The 20,914-nt window shown below is 46.5% G+C and overlaps 1 protein-coding gene across 2 annotated transcripts in view; it reads right to left on the reverse strand.

Annotated features, from left to right (window-relative positions):
• Window positions 1-291: 291 nt before the first annotated feature.
• The window catches only part of PLPP3 (phospholipid phosphatase 3), a 77,808-nt gene continuing 57,185 nt past the window's right edge, over window positions 292-20,914 (reverse strand). The window contains exons 5-7 of one of the 2 annotated variants that reach the window (XR_008556926.1): window positions 14,022-14,198; window positions 5,642-5,732; window positions 2,152-2,211 (exon numbers count right to left, since the gene is read on the reverse strand). Coding sequence is in view for 1 of the 2 variants with exons in the window: in XM_008139359.3 (XP_008137581.1) it covers window positions 2,089-2,211; window positions 14,022-14,198 (300 nt within the window). In the remaining variant the exon portion in view is untranslated. Of the gene's footprint in view, window positions 2,212-5,641; window positions 5,733-14,021; window positions 14,199-20,914 lie in introns of both variants that reach the window. The other variant, XM_008139359.3, reaches the window with a different exon arrangement.

Below are 20,914 nucleotides of genomic sequence, written 5' to 3' on the forward strand. Positions count from 1 at the left end.
AAATTTCATGCACCGGGCCTCTAGTATAAAATAATACTGCATGACAACTATAATTGGGAAAAAAAAAAGAGTCTGAAATGAAAGCTTGGCAAACAGGCTTTGAGAGATAAAGAACAGCTTCAACATCTGTACCCATATGACGGCCACCATATTTCCCACTGAAAGAATCAGGAGGTGGTGCCTTGAGTTAAGGCAAGCCCATTCACAGAGATGGGCCTGCTATTCCCCCTCCTCTTACCCACATACCCAAGGCAAACATCCCTCAAACATGCCAGGCTTCCAACTCCTTAATTAGTTGTGTTATGAGCTTTTATTTAAAAAGCACATTTAATACAAGTATAGTTTCGCAGATACAAGTTTTCACTTTGTATTCTACAAAAGTCTTTGAATATTATTCTCTTTACAAAATGGAACCTTACAAAAATACTGACAATTTAATGTTTTTATACAGTTTTCTCTAGTTGCAGTTATTTCTTTTATTGTAAAACAATGTCTACCACAGAACTACAATATTTTAGTTGATATTAAAAAATTAACTCAATGCTTTTTTAAGCAGCTAATGAAATAACACAGGTCGAGACACAGTTTATAATCATAGTGGATATAGCTAAAATTGTTTCAGAAATAATATTTTACATAGTTAACTTTTAATGTTTTATACATTATTTATATAATATTTATATATAAAAATCATAGCTTGCTATATGTTGAAATGACAGGACGGCTTCTGTGGTAAAGATGTGCTTGTGGTTGATCCGTGTGGTTACATTTAGCCCGGTGTGCATCCGAGATCTGAAAGCATTTCTTCCTTCCTCCTTTCCTCAAAAGTTCAGTAGAAGGGGTCCTGCCTACTGCCTAGAGTGGACCTCGCCTGGGAGGACGGATACAGGATGAAAACTCTCTACGGAGATTTAACCCATGTGTTCTGCCCAGCAGAACCTACCAAGATCTGCCCTAGAGATCAACCCCAAGACAATAGTGCTTTACACAACTTAGCAAGAGCGACTCCCTCAGAGACCCTCATCAGCTCTGTTATCTGGAAGGGCAACCTCTCAGGCATGAGACCGTTTGCTACTCTGGCTCATCCTGACTTTGAGTAGCCAAAAGGTTGGTTCATTTTTCATTCTTGCCCCTTCACTCCCCCATCTCGTGTACAGAAGGCTGCTTTTCATCAGCCGGCGGCAGACCATGCCTTGGCTCGCCTCCGGACCCTCGCAGGAAATCCCGATGGGCACAGAGCAAGGATTTCAAGGGGGAAAGCAGTAACCAAAGCTAACCATGACTAAGAGCGTGCAAGTGCCCGGGTGATTGATACACGTCAACATCCTGCAATCCATGTTTCAACATCACAGGATGATGCGTCCAAAGAAGACAAATGAGGGCCTGGACCCTCTATTTCTTCTGAAATTGTGCTATTTGTGAAATTCACTCATCCACAAAGAGTCTCCTAATCACTAACGTGAGGGACTGTGGTGTTGGCCGATGGGCCAGGAAGTGAGTGATAAGGCTTTAGGTCTAGGAATCTGGATTCAGGATCTGATCGTTGGATGAAGCATTTGCTCTTTCTCTGTATTAAACAACAACAAAACTTAAAAACAACAGCTTCCTGAACCAAAGTCACAGTAGAAGATAGAGTGGTGTGGACAGAGAGACGCAAGAGGGGAGCCTCCCCCTTCCCCCCCATGGCTATTTTCTTTCTTCAGTGCTATTTCTGGCATCACGTGCTACAATGTGAATTTGAGCTTTTCTCACAAGCCTGGGACACGTCTCAGGTCACAAAGGTGACCGGCAGACTCTACTCAAAACCTTTTAGTGTTTGTTCCAGAACAAGCCCGTGTTCACTAGAACATGAACACTTCAACCAATTGCACATCCAGGATTCTGGCACTTGGTGTTAGTTTGATGTTGTCTCCACATAGGTGAACACTACCTATTTTGGAAGGCCACAAAGTAAGACTTTTTTTCCTTTTTAAAATCAGTCGGGTAAAAAGTTTTTCCCTACATTCTACTGTCTGATGAGATTGGAGAGCAGCAAGACCTTGCTGTCAGCAGTCATTTTATAAGAACAGCTCAGGAGGCGGGCGGCGCCTACACCATGTTGTGGTGATTGTTCCTGTCGATAATGTCCACAGGTGAGAGGATCTCCTTCCTGATGGGGGGAGACAGGGAGAGTGCTGTCTTGGTCTTGAAGAGGTCGGACACGAAGAAAACCTAGAAGGACACATCAGAGATCCAAGTCAGAAAATGACATCTGGGGTCTGAGGACAACAAAGGGAAGGTGGTACGAGCATGGACTTCAGGAAAAAGGGGGTCCCAACCCATAGATCTTTGAATAGGGAAGGACCCTAAAGGGCATGCAGTCCAACTCTTACTGTACAGACAGGGAAACCGAGGCCCGGGGAAGGGCCATGACGTGCCCCCATGGCAGGAGTAGAGCTCAGTTCTGTCGACTCCCAGCCCACTGCTCTGCGTCTTCAACCCCCACTCCCTTATTTCTCAAGGCAAATGAACAGCAATGAAAGATAAGTTCCTAAACAAAGGAAGCAGGTCCAAATGGGTCAGTCATTAATCCATGATCATTTCCCTTGCCTCACAAAGGACTGGAGGGTGTAACCAAAGAGATCGGCCACTATGAATTCCTATCAGCAGGAGCTGGAGTAAGGAAGTCGCTGTGACCACTTTTCCTGGAAGCCCAGTGATATCAGTTTGATGGGGGTCAAGGAGCTAGGGTTTGTTGCTGAGGGAGACAGCAACTAACCCAGAGGAAAGGTCAATGAAAACCCGCCTATCGCTCCGCTCAGGTCCTTCCTCCCTCTGAGCATCGACCTCACCGGGTCTCTGTGGAATCACAGAGAAACATTTACTGCACGCCCACCAGCAAGGGGGTCAGGATGGCGCAGGTGTAGTTCCTGTCTCAATTAGCTTCCGATGAAAGATTCAAGAATTTGGTGAGTTACTGGGGTAAGAAAAATTTATGCTTTGTATTAGATGGCAAAGTAAACACAGACATCCATTTGAGCCATTTAGCAACAGGCGTTTGTATTAAGTCACCATAAGCCGCACCTATCGGTCATGCCATTTAATAGGAAACACATGGCTGGGCTTCAAAACGGGGAATGAAACACTTTCACAGTTCCTCTGTCTAATGGCTTTCTGGATGGAAAAGTCTTTGTCCTGCAGAGGGTAATGTTCTCACTATTAATGATGGCACTGTGACTCATTCCGGACACATTCTGGGCAAGAAAATAAAGTTCTTCATAAAACTTCACCCACGTCACGGCTCTCGCAGCCAGCGACTGGCCACACTAAGGACTTGGGTCATTTGTGGAGCCAATTGCCACAATGTCCCTTCTGTAGTAATGCGACAATTAGCAAAGTGCTACAAAAATCACAGCAAGAAACGGGTGACGCTGACTACTCCAGGAGGACTGGGTGATTAGAAGACAGACTTGCCGGTCACCACAAAACCCTTTACCTCCTTTGAATTTTGGACCCATTACATGAGTTTTTCCCGTATATTTGTAAAAAGAAAGAAGGCCGGGCTATTTCTATGCTACTATAAGAAGGTAAAATAGCCTAAAAATGTAAGATTTTAATACACTGACAGCCTCAGTGCTCTTGAATGTACCACTGCGCAAAAGAAAAAATTGGGCTTTGTGTCCCTGTCCTTTCTAAGGAGGTATGGCCAGGGAGAACTGTGGCCCTGAAAGGTTTGTCCCCCAGCCAGAGCCACACCTGGGAAGCAAGAATGAAAAGGTCAGCCCAGCCAGGAGGCTCTAGACTCCTGTTCAGGAACCTGCACAAGTGCTCAGACAGAGACGGAGTTTCACCTACTCACATAAGGAAATACTAGCGAACGCGGTTTAAGTTAAATGTGGAGATACACGCTCCAACTCTCCTCTGACAGGTACAGAGCCCGTGTCCTCACCTCTGCCTGGAAACTACCTTCCCCTCCCTCCTTCACTGTGTCCAGAGGAAGGTTTCGATCAATCTCTCCATCGCTGGCTTCCAACTCCACTTCTCCCAGCCTAGCTAGCAGCTAGCTCTACCAAATAAGGCTCTGTCCACGCCCATTTCTGAGAGGTCTCTCGCCAGCCTCCATCCAGTCTGCTGAGGGCAAATACAGCAGGGGCCAGTCTCTCCACCCCCAAATATAACACCCCTTCCCCCTTCAAGATCCTGACACCACTTTAAGCCACTGGCTTATTTCCCAATTTAATTTTCTGAGCACATATCCACTGCCTTCTAGGGCTTCCGTTTCCTAACTGCAAGATAGGAATAATATGAAGGTTAAGGGCAACATTGTGCTGAGAAGACCTAGACCTAGGCCTGGTACAGAGTTCAATCAAAGGCGTTCCTTTCTGTAATTCCCAAAGTAATGACTGAGCCAAAACTTTGCTGATCAGCCTTTCTTCCTAGCTGGGAGGCTTCTTGAGGATGGAGCCTTGGACCTACTCACCCTGTATCACCTACAGCGCTCAGCATTAAGCCTTGCACACAGCAGGGGCTCAACAAATGTTTGTTGTTAAATTTCTAAACTCCTCTCTACTGGAGCAAACACTCCGGCCTTGGATCCTATCAGCACACACAACGCCTACGGACTTCAGGGGAATCACATTCTCACACGCCACATGCACACAGCCAAGCGGCAAGATGAAGAGTGGAGTCTGGTCCAGCAGAATCCCTACCCCCCACCCCCCACCCCCCTGAAGCAGTATTTCACGTTCAGCCTGGCTTGAGGTTACACAAACACTTTTTTGGGATCCTGAAACATGATCCTGTCAAGACTCAAATAGGGCTCAGTCTTCCTAATGCTTGGACAGCAGAACACAAAAAGGACCTGTAAGAGCGAAAGTGTCTCGGCTTGGAGCCGTTCCATTTCCTGCAGAAGACCATCTCCACCCAGAAAGAAAACCCAGAGGCCCAGGCTGGGGAGGGTCTATATAAAGTAGGTAGCTCTCTTAGGCTCCCAGCCCCAGTCCCACTCCACAGATCTCCCCTGGAAGAAAGAACACATCAGACAATACACAGTCTCAGCAAACATAAAATCTATATCCGAAGCACCAAGAAGAGTCCTAAGTTAAACTGCTCCGATAGATGCTTTCAATTCCATCCCTCCTTTTGTTTGCATTTTATAAATTGCTTTCTTGCAAAATGCAATCAGTACTGGTAAACACTTATTGAACATTCACTCTGTGCCAAGTCCTGAGATTATAAGATTAAATATACATAAGACAGTGTCCTTTGCCCTCTGAGAGCTCACAGGGCAATGAGGGACAGATCTAGGTAAACAGACCCCTACCATTGCGCTGTTGTAAGGATTATGATAAGGGGAAGCCAGGGTGTTAGAGAATGTGGCATCTAACCCGGGCTGAAGGGGAGGCGAGGGCCTTAGGAGGCTTTCCCCGGAGGAGGTATAGTTGAGCTTAGCTTTGAAGGATAAGTAGGAGTTAGCCAGGTGGTGACTGACAGGAATGTTGTTCTAGGCACAGGGAGCAGTGTGCGCAGAGGCTCGGCAGCGAGTACAGCACGTTCGGGAGCTGCGGGAAGCTCAGCGTGGCCAGCGTCAAGCAGTCAACGAGGCTGGAGAGGAGACGGCCAGGTCTTCAGAAGCCTCCTAGGACAATGGGGGAACTCTGACCTTATCCTCTTGGCCTTTGGAGCCATTGTCAAGGCTGAATCAGGAGAGCAGCGTGTTGGGACGACTTGCACTAAAATCATGATGGTGAAATCTAAGATGGAGAAGGAGTTAGAAAGACAGCGTGAAGGCAAGGGCACCAGTCTAGACATTATTGCAGAACCTGGGAGAGGCTGAGTCCTGAACTACAATCATGCAGTGCAGACAAAGAGGAAGAGATGAGTGTGTGTGTGTGTGTGTGCGTGTGTGTGCGTGTGTGTGTGTGTCTGTGTGTGTGTGTTTAATATATTTTTAGTGATTTCAGAGAGGAAGGGAGAGAGAGAGATAGAAACATCAATGATAAGAGAGAATCATTGATCAGCTGCCTCCTGCACATCCCCCACTGGGGATCAAGCCCACAACCCAGGAATGTGCCCTGAACAGGAATCAAACCATGACCTTCGGATTCATAGGTTGATGCTCTATCCACTGAGCCTCACTGACTGGGCAAGAGATAGTTTTTGAATGCTGAGACAGAGCTGCAGTGGGTGGAGGGGTGTGCTTGTGTGCAGGGGGAGCTGATCCTTTTCTCTCCACTTCTGTTTCCACCTCTAGAAATCTTTGCACTTGTTCCCATCAAAACTCTTACAGGTTGGGTAACTATGCTAGTGAAAAAGATTCTACCTCTGCTTCCCTCTGCCTTCTAATATTTGGGCTCCTTCTGATACTGGCTTGGGGAAGTGGTTCCACCCTCCTCCTGGGTCGGAACGGCAGAGGCTGTTCTGAGATCAGATTTACTCAGGCACCAGGACAAGGCAGCCCTTCCACCAAGAGCAAGACCACACAGACAAGGAGGGGTCCCGTTCACTGTGATGAGGAGCTGGGAAATGGAGTGCCCTTGCCAATGACGACTATCGGTATGATACCATCGGTCACTGCCTCCCACTCCCCACCCAACACGCACAGCCCTGCTCAAAGCTTTGCCCTATGGAGTGGGACAGACTTGCCTTCCAATCCAGGTTCTGCCATGTTCAGCAAAACGCCTAAATGAGGGATACATTCCCTAGCTCAGAGGTTTGGATTACATGACATAAAAGGCACAAGTGTGGTACAGTGCCTGGTGCCTAGTAAAAGGTTAATAAAAGGGAGCCATTTCATGAGGCCTTGTGTGTTCAGTACCTACCTGCACAAAGTCACTTCTCTTCCCTTCTCCTAAGTGTGGAAAGAGGAGAAAGAAGAGAAAGGACTAGAAAGGAGAAAATAGGAATGATTGAGAATATGAATGAACACATGAAAGCCTGTACAGATTCAAGCCGGCCATGAAGATCACCTGCAGATGGGCATTTTCCATAGGACAGAAAGGATTCGCTCTCAAAGTCCTATCACTTCTGGGGCTATTCTGGAGAATGAGTCAGCACAGTCAAAAAGGAAGAAGCTCCGATGTCTTGTTGCCGCATTCACCCACTGTGGCGATGCCAGCCTTCCGGGGCACTCACAGCCCAGCCCTGCTGGGGTGTTGCTGGCTGGAGCTCACCAAGGACCAAGCTGCCAGAAACAGGAAGTCCATAGTAGCCAGGTTTCCATGCCCATTGCTGCGAATGGCCAGGTCAGCAATTTCTGAGGGTCATTTTAAGGGCAGATTATGACAACAAAATCGTCCTTGAAATGTCTCTGGCGTCCCTGAGTGTCTCAATTCCTGAAAGTGTGTACGTGAACGCCCCGAAGAAATCATGTCTTTATTCCTCGGGATGTTCACACGCTCCTGTGGGGCTTAGGTGCCAGCACAGAGCAGAGAAGTATAAAAGCAGAATTTTGGAATGTTGGAACCAGGAGAAAACGAAGAGTTGTCTATTCCGGTGTTTCTCAAAGTGTTGTCCTCAGACCATCTATTTCAGAATCAGCTGGATGCTTCCTGGAAAACCAGATTCCTGGGCCCACCCCAGACCTACTGGAAGGTTGCCTGGAACCTGAATTTAATAAACACTACCGGTGTTCGTTATACACACGAAAGTCAGGCAAACCATTAGTGGACAGTTTATAAAATAGATTGGCTCAAATCCTAGATCTGCCATTTCATGGACGCGTGTCTTAGATATATATCTTGTTATCTTTTTGAGAGCAGCTCCTTTATCTGTAGACTGAGCTTCATTAAACCTTCCCGGAGCCACCCCTATCTTCTCTCCTTGGCACCCATACTGAACTTCTAATGACCTTCTGTCTTAGCTTGAGCCATAGGCTTTCATGCAGAATGCCTTAAATGCCACGCTAGGTTTCCCCCTTCGACTGTGAGCTGCTCAAGGGGACGAACTGTGCTCAGAGCCCCGCAATCGTAGCCTCTGGTAAATCTAGGCCCTTCTCCCCTCATGTGGGGACAGACACCATGCACTGCTCCTTTTGTGCACATCCCCACATCTTTGCTCTGGGATTCCCTTTTGCATCCCACTCTAAAGTAATAAGCAATCTATAGATTAAGGAATAATTTTCTTTGCAGGAGAAAGTCTTGGGACCTGGCTCACCTCATGCTCTAAGTATAGTACATGTCTAAAGAAAAGCCATCTTTGGCAGCCCTATTCTTTTCACTAAATGGGAATTGAAAGCAATAGTTTTTTATTGTTTTTGTTTGTTTGTTTGTTTTTTAACCTCAATAAAGTGCTTTCAGTGGCTTTTGGCCCTGGGAATTTATAAGGAAGCATGAGGGGTGGAAAGAGTGTCCCACTAGGAGTGAGGATCTGTAGGAGTGCTATGGCTGTGTGACCAAACTGCTATGGCTGTGTGACCCAGGCTAAGTCACACTCTTGTCTAGGCTTGAATTTATACAAAATGAAGAGGTTTATGACTTCAGATGATGAACCTGCGCTGTATTTTGTTCAGATGTTACTTAAAAATCTACCTTCCCATAGTTACTGTAAGGCTGAAATAGAAGAATTTATGTGAAAACCCTTATAAAGGTCTATTCAAATCCTACTTCAGGTACCATCGTTTATGATCATCTTGCTACTGAGGGACATGAAGGAGGAAGTTAATATGAAGGACAGCTTGGAGCAGCAGAGGAGAGAGAATTGCGGGCAATTCTGAAGGTCAAGAGGGGCCTATGTCCTGCCAAGGAGACTTACAGAGAGGCACTTCTAGGCTGTCATGATGAAGAGTTTCTGGTAAGGAGGACCCCGTGGGCTGACAGCTTTGTCGATGGGATTTTAGATTCAGCAGGAGCCGGAGTTCAAGAGTGTGGTAACCAAGGATGACAGGGGCTAGCCAAAGACAGGGACCCCCACTCCCAGAAATCATACACTGTGTATCTGAAAGGGTGAAGGGGATCATGATTTACTGAGCCCATCTCTCCCATTATCCTACAAGTTCCATCATTTTGAATTGCTGGGGTTACAAGACGTACCATACTCTCATCCATCTCCAAGTCTATGTTATTCCTTCAGTATAAAATGCCCTTCCTTATAATTTACATCTCATAGAAAATGTCCACGCATTTTTCAAGAATCACCTCCCCAAGAAATTTTTTCTAGCCTTCTTACAGCCTCAAGGAGAATGAACTAACCCCTTTCTTGAGCCCCCACTGTCCCCAGTAGAGGGTCCCTCCTTGCAGCTGAGCCTTCAAGTGCATGTTTGTTCACATGTCTGTCTGCCCTAGATCAGTGTTTTTCAAACTGCATGTCATAAGTTATTAGTAAGTTACAATATCAATATATTAGGCGGTCAACACCAGCATTTTAAAAAATTAAATTAAAGATATTACAGTGTAAAAAATATTATAGTGTATCACACTCTACAGCTAAGTCTTAGTTTGTGAACTATTTTAGCTATGTGAGTGTATCTCCATTGGGTTATGATGTAAAATGTACTTGTTGTGGATTGTGGTCAAGTCTTGGAAAGCTACTATATTCTAATTAAGCTCTTCAAGGACCAACTCTTTTTAGTGAAAACCTTTAACCTAGTACTTAACACATAATACACATACTATCAATGTGTTGCATGTGCCAAGCATGGTACATCTTTCATTCACTGAATTCTCAATCCAAAGATCGTGTAAGGTTATTACCATCCATATTTCATAAAATGGGAAAAGGTGGATGAGAGGAAGTGACTTGCCCAACCAGCAAGTGGCAGAAATAGCACTCCCCTTTCTGAGTCTCTCAGCAGGGGAATGCAAAGGAGACTTTAAAAGGATGCTGCAAACTGTGGAATACTCCAAAGACACTTCATTCTCTACTGAGGGTCAAAGTTTATCTATGCCTTTGCTTCCTTCTCTCTCCCACATCCACATTCCTGGCACCCCTGCCCACCTGGGAGTGGGGGCTTGGGGTGGCAAAGAGCTAGGCTTTTGCAGAGCCAGAAAAGTTTTGGGCGGTCATTTCATCCATTCCCCTGTGCCTAGGCAGAGTAGAATAAATCCAAGGGGAATAGGTGGTAATCTCTCCTGTTGGAGAAGAAAGAGATCTCACAAATTCATGGCATAGACCAAGCATGTTTTTGGAGCTTACTATTCTAGTCCTTTGAGATAGAAGCAAGACTCCTGGGATCTGGTTCCACTCTGCCACTGTACGTCGCCGGGCATGCCAGACACTCTCCTCCTGTACCCCAGTTTCCGCTTGAACTCTTCTTTACATTCACATCTCTTTACTTCACAGGGGCAAAGACAAAGAATGCCCTCGCCCTTCCCTACATCCTGGAGGAAGACAGCAGCACACAAAAGAGCAACCAGAGCAGAGCCCCACCCCCGGGGAGAGGAAAACCAGGAAAGACTCTGCTGGGTGTTTATGAAATTCACCAGCAGCTGCTTCCTCTGCTGAACCCGCAGCCACGACGGCCTAGCCCTGCCCCGACCCCTCCCAGGGCCCCATAATTTGCCATCTGTTAGGGGGTCAAAGGAGGAGGTGACCAGAAAGGAAATGAACTGATGTCTGTCCCCTCATCCCAGTCCCTGGAGTGGATATGGTGAGTCCAGCTGAAGAGCTCACACCTTGACAGGGTGACTGTGTATGTGTGTGTGTGTTGGGAGGGTGGCGGGGAGGACTGAGAATGTCAGCATGTGCCTGTGTTTACATGGACCTGTCTGTGTGTGTCTGTGGTTCTGAGCGCAGGTGAGACATGGAGAAGATGGATGTCTGTGGGTCTGGGTATGACTGGATCTGCCCTCTGGGTCTCTCTGGGCACTGGCTAACATCATCCTGTGTACCTCTGCCCACACGTGTGAATGTGTACAACAGTGTGTGGGCCCATCTGCCCCTACGTGCCCATGTCTTTGTATTGAGTCCATGACGCCGGGTAGGTTTTCTGTCTGTGTTGGGTACCATTGTCTTCTCTCTCTGAAAAGGGTTCAACTAGTGAGCAGGGGGGAGGAAGCCGAACCCACTCCTGTCTGGCATGTGACTGTTGTCTAGACACGCCTGCTTGCTGTGACAGGACTTACTCCCCAGACCCGTGTAAAAGTGCTTGGCTGTCACGGCCTGTTGCTGAGGCTCCACAGTGACTAAGCCAACATTCTAGGGCGATGCACTGCACTCCCGGGGGGCTCAGAGACATGTCATGATCCCCGGTAGAGTCCATCTTCCTGGGCATTTCAGGGATTTGGTAACATCTGAGAGAGCAAGTCCAGCTTAGTTACTAACAGAGTCAGGGGTGCCACAGACTGTGGGAGAAGGTCACAGAGCTACAGGGCCTCTAGGATCAATTCACAGTTGAGGAAGCTTGGCTCAGAGGGGAAGTGTCTTGCCTGAGGTCACAAGCTAATTCATCACTCATTCTTTAACCAATGCTTACCAAGCACCTATTGTGTGTCAACCACTGCGCTAGGTGCTGAAAATGAATAATCAGAAAGTTAAGCCATGGAGTCTGCTATTAAGGCATCTGCAATTATATTGGAGAGACAGACATCTGAGCAGACAATTATGCTAGAACCAGGCTGAATACCACAGCAGGAAAAACATGCAAAGGGCCATGGGGCACAAGATGTGGCAGACTAAACAATGGCCCCCAAAGATGTCCTGTCCTAATCCCCAGAACCTATGACTGTGTTATCTGACGTGGCAAAGTAGACTTTGCAGATGTAATTAAGGTAAAGATCTTGAGATGGGAGAGATTACCCTGGATTATCCAGGTCAGTCCAATGTAATCATGAGTCCTCATAAGAGGGAGGCAGGAGTCCTCATAAGAGGGAGGCAGGAAAGTCAGAATCACAGGAGATGTGACGATGGAAGCAGGGGCCAGAGAGAGCGAAAGAGAGACTTGACGATGCTACGCTGCTGGTTTTGAGGATGGAGGAAGGGACCACAGCCAAAGCATGCAGGCAGGCTCTAGATGCTGGAAAGGTCAAGAAAACGGATTCTTCCCAGTGCCTCCAAAAGGAACGCAGTCCTGCCAACACCTTGATTTTAGCCCAGTGAGACCCATTTTGGAATATCAAACTCGAGAACTCTAAGACAATGGATTTGTGTTGTTTTATAGCACTAAGTTGGTGGTAATTTGTTGCAGCAGCAACATGGGAAACTAACACAGAAGGTTTCATCAGAGATGAGGGAAAACTGGAACTGTGTAACACCAACGAGGATGGCTGTGTAAGAGCTCAGGGAGTTGGGGAGTATTGACAAGTTCCGTGTGCCGGGAGAGGAGTAGGAGATGGGGCCCTGAGAAGAAGCTTGGGTCTGACAGCACTGGCTCTGTGTTGGACCCACCTCCTGGCTTCTCTACTTAGTGCACACACCCATCCCCCTGTCACTTCACATGGAAGGATCGAGCACCGAGCATCGAGAACAAGCTGGTCAGTGACAGCCATTCCCATCAACAGCTGCTCTCCCAATTTCCCTCCCTCTGGCCTTGACCAAAATAAGGAAAGGAATGAATAAAACCACCAAAACAGCCAGTCCCTGAGGTTAGGATTCCCGTGCCAGGTTGGCACACAGCTCAGAGGCTACTTTCGTTGTGGTGCCCACTTGGATTGCCCCAACTCCCCGCCCCTGTTCTTGTACACTGCACTGAGGCCAGCCCTCGCCTGCCCATTGAAGTGCCCTGGTCCTGTCTTCATTGCAGCCCCACGCGGTACTGTAACTCCCGTGCTTGGCCTGACTGTGGGAGTGACTAGACTGGGATTTCCTTGGGAGCAAGGCCTGTGTCCTATCCATCCTCTGTCTTCAAGAGCATGTCCTTAGAGTGTTCTCAGGAAAGGGAACATGCACTCATTGAGTCTAGCTTCTTGTTGCAAGGCATGCATTTATTTACTCTGAGCTAGGATCCCTGAGAGGCCTTGGTGAGACAGGGAGAATTAGATATATCTTATACATGGGCCTGCCCCCGAGGAACACACATTCTAAAAGGAGGTACATTAACAATTTCAACACAGATAAATGCTCTCACAGGAGGGTGAGAGGTTATTATAAGGGGACATGGGGCTGCAGTCAGGCTTAGAAATTAGGAAAGGACAGGGGCTGGCCTATATGGCTCCATTGTTCATGATTCCTTCTGTGAATGAGCAAGGGTTATACCAACAACAGTACAACCTATACACGCATGGTGCTTAAACATCCAGCCATTACTGGATTCCTGGATTCCTGCTGGGCTAGGGGGAACCCCCCTGAGAAGGGCCCAGAAGACACAATATCAGAATAGGTGCTCGTTCATGTTTGCTGAATACACCCCTCAAAACTTTTAGCAGGCAGGAAAAGCAGATTCCCAAAGAGAGCGAATCTCAGAGCGGGGGAATACCTTAACCCACCCTCACTAGGATCAGTATGTGGAAAGGGCAACCCATTCATTTGGGGCAAATCAGAATGTGGCCCATCCCAAGCCCATTCTCTAGGGCAGTGGTCGGCAAACTACGGCTCTGTTGACTAATGAGTTTGCCGACCACTGCTTTAGGGAGCTCTGTGACCGGATGGGTAAGGCCCTCAGGCTGGGGGAGGCCTTAGCCTTCACCAAACTCCCTCTTCTCCAGCCAACACTGAGGCTAAGGTCTGACCAAAGGTCACAGTGGGGCAGACAGAAGTTTTCCAAGAAGCTGAGTTCTACTAAACAGTAAGTGTCCACCAAAGCAGCACTTGAGTACCCTGAGTCAGGACTTAGAGTTGACATGTGATCTGGGGCAAGTTTCTTCCCCTCTCAACCCTAAATGTCCTCAGAGATAAAGTGAGTTGGACATATTCTACAATCTCTTCCAGTTGCGACATTCTGCGAGCCCCAAACCTGCCATTGTTTATGGAGCAGAGGATGTCAGACCCTGTTGGATGAAAGAGGCGGTCATGATTCTCATTTTGCTGGAGGGGTCCCGGGGTGGGTGACTCCTCAGATACCAAGCAGAGAAGAGGACCGAGAGCTCCCTGGCTGTGGTCCCTGAGCCGGAAACACTTACAAAGCAGCAGCCCAGGGCTTGCTTGCATACTGAGGACGAGATGCTACTTACTATGCAGCAGGCGACAAGAGCTCCTTGAGCAAATCCTGCCAGGACGTCGCTGGGATGGTGCTTGTGGTCAGATACGCGGGACAGTCCTGTGTAAAAGGCCATCATGATCAGGGTGAACTGCAGGAGGGGCCGGAGCAGACGAGCACCTCGCCAAGTGAAGCGGGCCTGAAGGTACAGCTGGAGGTGGGAGAGAAAAGGAACAGACAGTAAGTCACTCACTGCTCAGGGCATTCTAGTGCCTGGCTGACATATGCTGCATCTGGACCTTGGGGTTGGCATCTTGTAGAAAGAGCATTCAACTTGGATATGACCTCAAGCCAGTTTTTAAACCTTGAGCCTTAGCTCCCATACTAAAAAAATAAGAAAATGGGAGTTTTCCGAGGGAGATCAGCTAGAGCGAGCTGAGGAAGATAATACATGACAGTGGCCTTAGCATATGACTGGCACAAAGTAGACACCTAAGAAACGTTTCGTTTCCTTTTCTTTACTTCTTGATTAAAACTAATTAAAAAATAGTAACCAGGGTTACCAGAGGTTACTTTTCAACAAATGATAACTCCTTGAGTGCATCTGTGCGTTTTCCTGGAGTCTGTGGCTATGCAATCCCTGCAGGGCCTGCCTCTCAGCACCATCATGGAAACAGAGATGCATGAGGATAAGCAGGTTATCCTGACAGTCACCGGAGATGCCTGAGCTTCAGAAGAAGCAACTTATCAGAGGACAGGTTCCTAAGTCATGGCTTGTGCCTGTGGATGTCGAATTAGAATATAAGGAAACATAAATCATCCAGACAATGCCAGAGGACTTTCAGACAGAGGCTGACAGACACTGGGCTGGGTGGGACAGGAGAGTAACCTGAAGAAAAATTAAAGAAAAAAAAAACCACCTCTGGCCGAAGCAAAAAAGCTGAAATGACGTCAACTGGGCATTGTCCCCCATAGTTATCTTGCTGCAGTTTCCGTTCTAACCTCTGGGCACAACCCACTTTCCAGGTTCCTGTGGGAACTTGGGAAACGTGGGGGGGAAGAAGCAAGGGGACAAGGGGAACTTCCGACGACAAATCAAAGCAAAGCCCTGGGAGAGGCCAGGAGAAAAGGGAAGAGGGCTGAGGGGAGGGGGCTGGTGGCCTAAAGATAGGCCTCTGCCCTTCCTGAGACAAATGGACACTTTCCTTTTGGTGGTCAGGAAAGACCACGCCAGCAGCCGGGCCTGAGAAGACAGAGGGTGGAAAGATTCTGGAGTCACTCTTGCCTGTGTAGAAAGAGGGTCTAGCACTGAATCCTCAACTACTTGGAAGACTATCTGTTTCAACAGCCCAGGCCTGGAAAACAGCAGGCAACTCTATAACCCTTATGAAATTATATGAACATAGTATTGGAAATGTAAGAATAACACATGAAAACATAATAAAGAGAATGCATTAATATTGTTGGTTGCTAAACAAGGGATGAAAATCAATGTGTGTGTTTTTTCACATATAAAAATAACCAGTTAAAGATCTAAAAGAGGTAAAATAATAATAGCAAAGATGATTAAATAAATAGTAATTATCTTACAAAAACCTACATAGCTTTTGTGAAATAAGGAACATAAAGGACAATTTAAATGGAGAGCTAGAATTTTATTTCTAAGAACACTTTAACTTGCAAAATTGAGTAAATTGGCATGTAAATTCAATCAGATTCCCATGGATATCCTGTAAAAATCTGGAGGGGAAAAAACCTGGAAAAAATATTCTAAAACTAACCTACAGGGCATAATCTATGGAACTAGGGAGAAATAAAATAAAAATTAAATTTTAAAAAAACACACAAGCATTATGATACACATGCTGAAGATACAAAATGAGAAGTTATAATTCCTGCCCTATGGATCATACAGTTGGGGGCAGGGAAATCTACATGAAAACAAAAATAAGTATACTTAGGGGTTTTATAGGAACTGTGAAAGAAGTTGGGGTGAGTCCAAGTGGAAGGGATATTTGACTTGAATCCTCAGGATGAATAGGTGTTTGCTAGGAGTTAAGGGGACAGTAGTGAGGGGCATGTATTTCAGGCAGCTCAATGACTTAGAAGCCAGCAATCAGAGCTCCATGGCACTTGAGTGGCTCAGCGCAGCTGAAGAGGGTGTTGGGGGCTAGTGAGAAACAGGGGCTAGAGGCAAGCAGAGGCTGCTGATGAAGGGCACTGGGTGTCAAATCGAGGAACTTGTCTTTATTTAGGAAGTCAGTCTTTCCTAAGCCATACTGCATGGACTTTTAGGGGTCTTTTTAAAAAAAGAATGGTAAATGCTCTATACTAAATCTTTGTTTACATCATTTACAATAATTAATTTTACAGGACATCTACCTATTGAGTCCCTATTGAGAAATGTTGCTGTAAGCAATGGTGAAAAATTAAATGGTTCTAAGCAAGGCATGAGGAACCATAAAAAGATAATCTACTTTAAAAAAATAATCTGCACATCAAAGGCTAGTCCCTCATGTCTGCTGAAATGATGCAACAGCAGATTCTACAACTATGAATCAAAGGCTCCCTTCCTTTGGGAACTTGGGATGGGGATGATGTTGGTGTAACTACAGTTCAACCCAAGTCTTAAGGACAATGGCAAGTTCAGGGAACAAGGAATTTGTATTGAGCCCATGATAATCTGATCTCCCACCAGTAAGTCTTGTCAGTGGATGGGTGAGGTGGGTAACAGAAAGAGCACAGGTTTTCATCAGAAAAACCTCACTGAGCCCGGCTGGTGTGGTTCAGTGGTTGAGCGTTAACCTATGAACCAGAAGGTCACCGTTCGACTCCCAGTCAGGGCACATGCCAGGTTGTGGGCTCCATCCCCAGTAGGGGGGCGTGCAGGAGGCAGCCAATCAATAATTCTCTCTCATCATTGATGTTTCTATCTCTCCCTCTCTCTTCCTCTCTGAAATCAATAAAAAAAAAAACCACACACACATTTTTTTTAATCTAAGAAAAACCTCACTGAGCCTCAGTTTTCTCACATGTATGATAAGTGTGATAACCACTTTCTTACAGATTGCAGTCCAGATCGGTGGTAACACAGATCCAGCACCTGGCACCATATGCTGCTCAATCAACAGATGATCTTACTCTCTAACCATGTTCTTAACTTGGACCTAAGATTTTTCTAATTTCCCTCAACTGAAAAATCAGCAGGTCTTCGGAAAAGGCTAATTCAAAATTCTCCAAAACTTTCCCCTGCCCCCTCCATGTAGACTTAAGGTCACAGGCCTTGGAAATCAGGGTGGGGCAGAGGAAGGGTGGGTTTCCCAACCGGACAAGGCACACATCTCCCCTTCCACTGACTCACATACTTAAGGCTGAAGCTTAATGAAAGAAAAAAATGAGAGGAACTTGAGAGGGAGAGAGACCAGTCATCAGCAGCATGGCTTCAGGAAAAGAATGCTTATGAATGAGCAAGGAGCAGGGGTCATGGGGAAAGACTCATCTTGGGAAGCAGTAAGACATGGAATTATAGTGGGGGGCGGGGGAAGGGTGGATGCACGGAAGCTTGTCCCCACCCCACACATTTATGGAGAAATGTCTTGAGATCTCAGGACTGATCCTGGTGTCTGCAGCTTGGAGGTTCAGGGGAAAGTGCAGTGGTAGTAAAGTGAGTTTTGGGGTGACAGCCCTGATTCCAGTCCTGGCTCTACCATTCACTGTATGATCACTTCTCTAAGCCTCCTCATCTTGGCAGAACAGCAAGCATCTCCCTCTCAGGGTTGCCAGGACTCAATGAGACAACACGGGACCCTGCCTGGCATAAGACGGGTAGGCAAAGCACTCTCCCAGAAATCCACACCACCCTTTTGCCTTGGTAAATGAGATTTACTCAATGCCTGCGCTTGATTTCAGCAAAACAAGTCAATTGCTAAACAAAGATTACACAATGACCTTCTACCCAGTGGCTACTTCTGATTTGAGAAGTAAGCAGGCGGCAACAGGCTGTGAGGTTGATCGAAGGACTTGATGACTCCCTCCATCCCACAGCAATAGAACTGCTAAACGAACTGAATTTTGCTGGTTCATAGCCCAGTTCACAGGAACCATTCCAGGCCAGAGGCGTAGGCCTCACGGCGATCATTAAGAACTTTCTGGAGCACCCTGCTTCCTTGGAAACCTGAGCCTGGGAAACTATGTGGGTCAGCAGGCTCCATTCACTCCCACTCCATCAGGGCAGGTACCCCTGAAGCAGGAGAGGAAGTCAAACCTCCTGACCACGAGGATGTAAATGGACAGAACAGCAAGGAGACGTTCCCAGAATCAGAATTCCTACAGGAGCTTCATACAGTCCTAGGCACCCTGAAATGGGGAGAAAACCAGAAAGCCTAACTCACCCTGACCTCTCATACTGCTCAGCAGCTCCTAGGGCCTGTCTGATCCACCTTCACATCCCCATGTGTGGGAAGGTGTCTGGGCTGGAAGAATCCACTCCCGAACCATCAGTGTGATGTTGAAAAAGCAAATAGTGTTCAACTTGCAATCAGAGCAACTAGGTTTGAATCTTTGCTTCGTACTAGCTGTCTGACCATGGACAAGTCACAGTGCTTCTCTGAATTTCTGCTTTCTCATATGTAACATACAGAGATTTGTTCACTAAAAAGAAAACACACCCACATGTTGTGAGCATCTATTCTATTCAAAACTCTGCAAAAGACACAGGCATGAATAAAATAAGTTCCTTCATGAGAAAAGAATATAATATTAAAGTCCTTTTCTTATACTAACATTTTTCTGCCAATTGCTAATACTGCTATTGTAGATATGATGAAAATGACATCATATGTACAATATGTGTCAGGTCACCCCTCTCCCCCATCATGTGTGTGGAAGTCCCTGGCACAGAGACCTCACCTCATGAATGGAGTTATCTTCTTCCTGGCCCTAGCTTTAAAATCGGGGTCCTGTGGAATTCTAACAAAACCTCCTTAAAAAGCTCTGGGTGGACTCTATCTGGCTCCCCTGGTCTTTAACAGCCGAGTTAGATGTGGGGTGAGTCACACTCCGTTTCTGCTAAGTCATTTGTGTTTCATTATGTGATTTGCATACTGGTGAAACAGGTCTGCACTGTCCTCTAGCTTCATTTCCATCACTCCGGGGACAGCTCTGCTGAGAGTGAAAAGGAGGCTTTTGTCCTTCCTTCTGTCCCTGCCTGCTCTCTTCCTGGAAGTTTGTCCAGATCGCTGACACCCTCAGGGAAAACTTTCTCCCTTCTCTCATCTCCTCAAGTGGTTCACACTTGGCTCTGGCTCATGTGCCTGGTGACTCGTCTACATGGTGCAGAACCGGGATTTCTCTCTAGGAAGTTACTCAACTACTTTCAGGACAAAAAAGAAATTTTTAGTTGACTTTTCTTTTTTTTCAGAAGGGAGTCAGCCCGGCTAATGTGACTCAGTGGTAGAGTGTCGGCCTATGAACTAGGAGGTCAGGGTTTGATTCCCGGTCAGGGCATATGCCCGGGTTTCAGGCTCAATCCCCAGTAGGGGGTGTGCAGGAGGCAGCTGATCAATGATTCTCTCTCATCATTGATGTTTCTATCTTTCTCTCCCTCTCTCTTCCTCTCTGAAATCAATAAAAATATATTTTTAAAACTTCAAAAAAGGGGGGAGTCAGATCTTTTTTTCTGTCACTATCAGGTGTAGAAAAAGAAACTACCATTTTGCTGAGCACTGTTTTAGATACTGTGCTAGGTGCTTTAAATAATATAACCAGCATTGTTACAGCATTCTCTTAGGTTTGACACCGTTGTGCCCATTTTGCAGATAAAGAGAACAAGTCCAAAAAAGGTCATGTCACTTGTTCAAGGTAACAAAGAGCCATGCTTAAATGGAGTAAGATTTGCTTCTTTCTAAGTCCATACTCCTAATCACAGAACCACCTGGCTTCCGTAGGGTAATTAGTACTTCGCACACAAAGTATTGGGATCTTATGTATTAGACTTCTGCCTTTGGAGAAAAGAGGGGACTACATAGATGCCCTTGAACTAAAGGACAATCTGCATGGGACATTTGGAACTTCAGGCTCCTCCCATTTCCCACTTTTATAACACCCAGGTCTGAAACACAAGTGCACAGCCTTTGTAAGCGTTATGTAGAATCTCTGACCCACTCGTAAGCTAAAGGCACCTCACAGCAGTTAACGGCCCTTTCCTCTGTGCTCCAACCCTTCAGTCTACCCTGGATCAGAGAACTTATCCAGTTGTTTTGTAGCCATGTACTTTTCAGGCTTCCCACACAAAATGGCGCTCTTTCGATGTCCCCAGGTGCTCACAAGGCCTAATTACAGTCACTAACACTGGGAGGATGGCAGGATGGATGGAAGGAGGAAAAGAAGGAGGAAGGGAGGTGGTGAGGGAGGGAGAGAGCAAGGGATGAAAGGATGGGTGGATAGATGGATGGATGGATGGATGGGTGGATAGATGGATGATGTAGAGAAAAAACATCTGGCATAGTGGTGGATTCCACTTGCAAACAGCAATCTTGTTCCTGCAAAGTTTCAGCAGACACCCCCAGGATCTGTGGGTATGCCTTGTGGGTACACCAGACCTCACTGCTCCAGGATTCTAAACATGTTGAACAAAACCTCAATGACTAACAACCACAGGCTGGAGAACACGACTGTAGAGCCATTTCCCTGTTTCCTTGGTACCCGGCATACCCTCTGACACATAAACAGTTCTCACGAGCACCACAGGAAAGAGCCATTCATTCGGTAAACAGTTCAGTGAAGACACAGCAAAGGTCTCCTTTACACCACACAGGACCCTCGTGATCTACTAAGTCAGCGATGAGGAGACAAAGTTCTGATTGCAACAGAAAGAAGCTTACAGTTTCTCTGGTGGATATACACAAAGAAGTGAATGGTGAGAAACTG

The sequence above is a fragment of the Eptesicus fuscus genome, chromosome 9 (assembly GCF_027574615.1).
Source record: "Eptesicus fuscus isolate TK198812 chromosome 9, DD_ASM_mEF_20220401, whole genome shotgun sequence".
Lineage (NCBI taxonomy): Eukaryota > Metazoa > Chordata > Mammalia > Chiroptera > Vespertilionidae > Eptesicus > Eptesicus fuscus.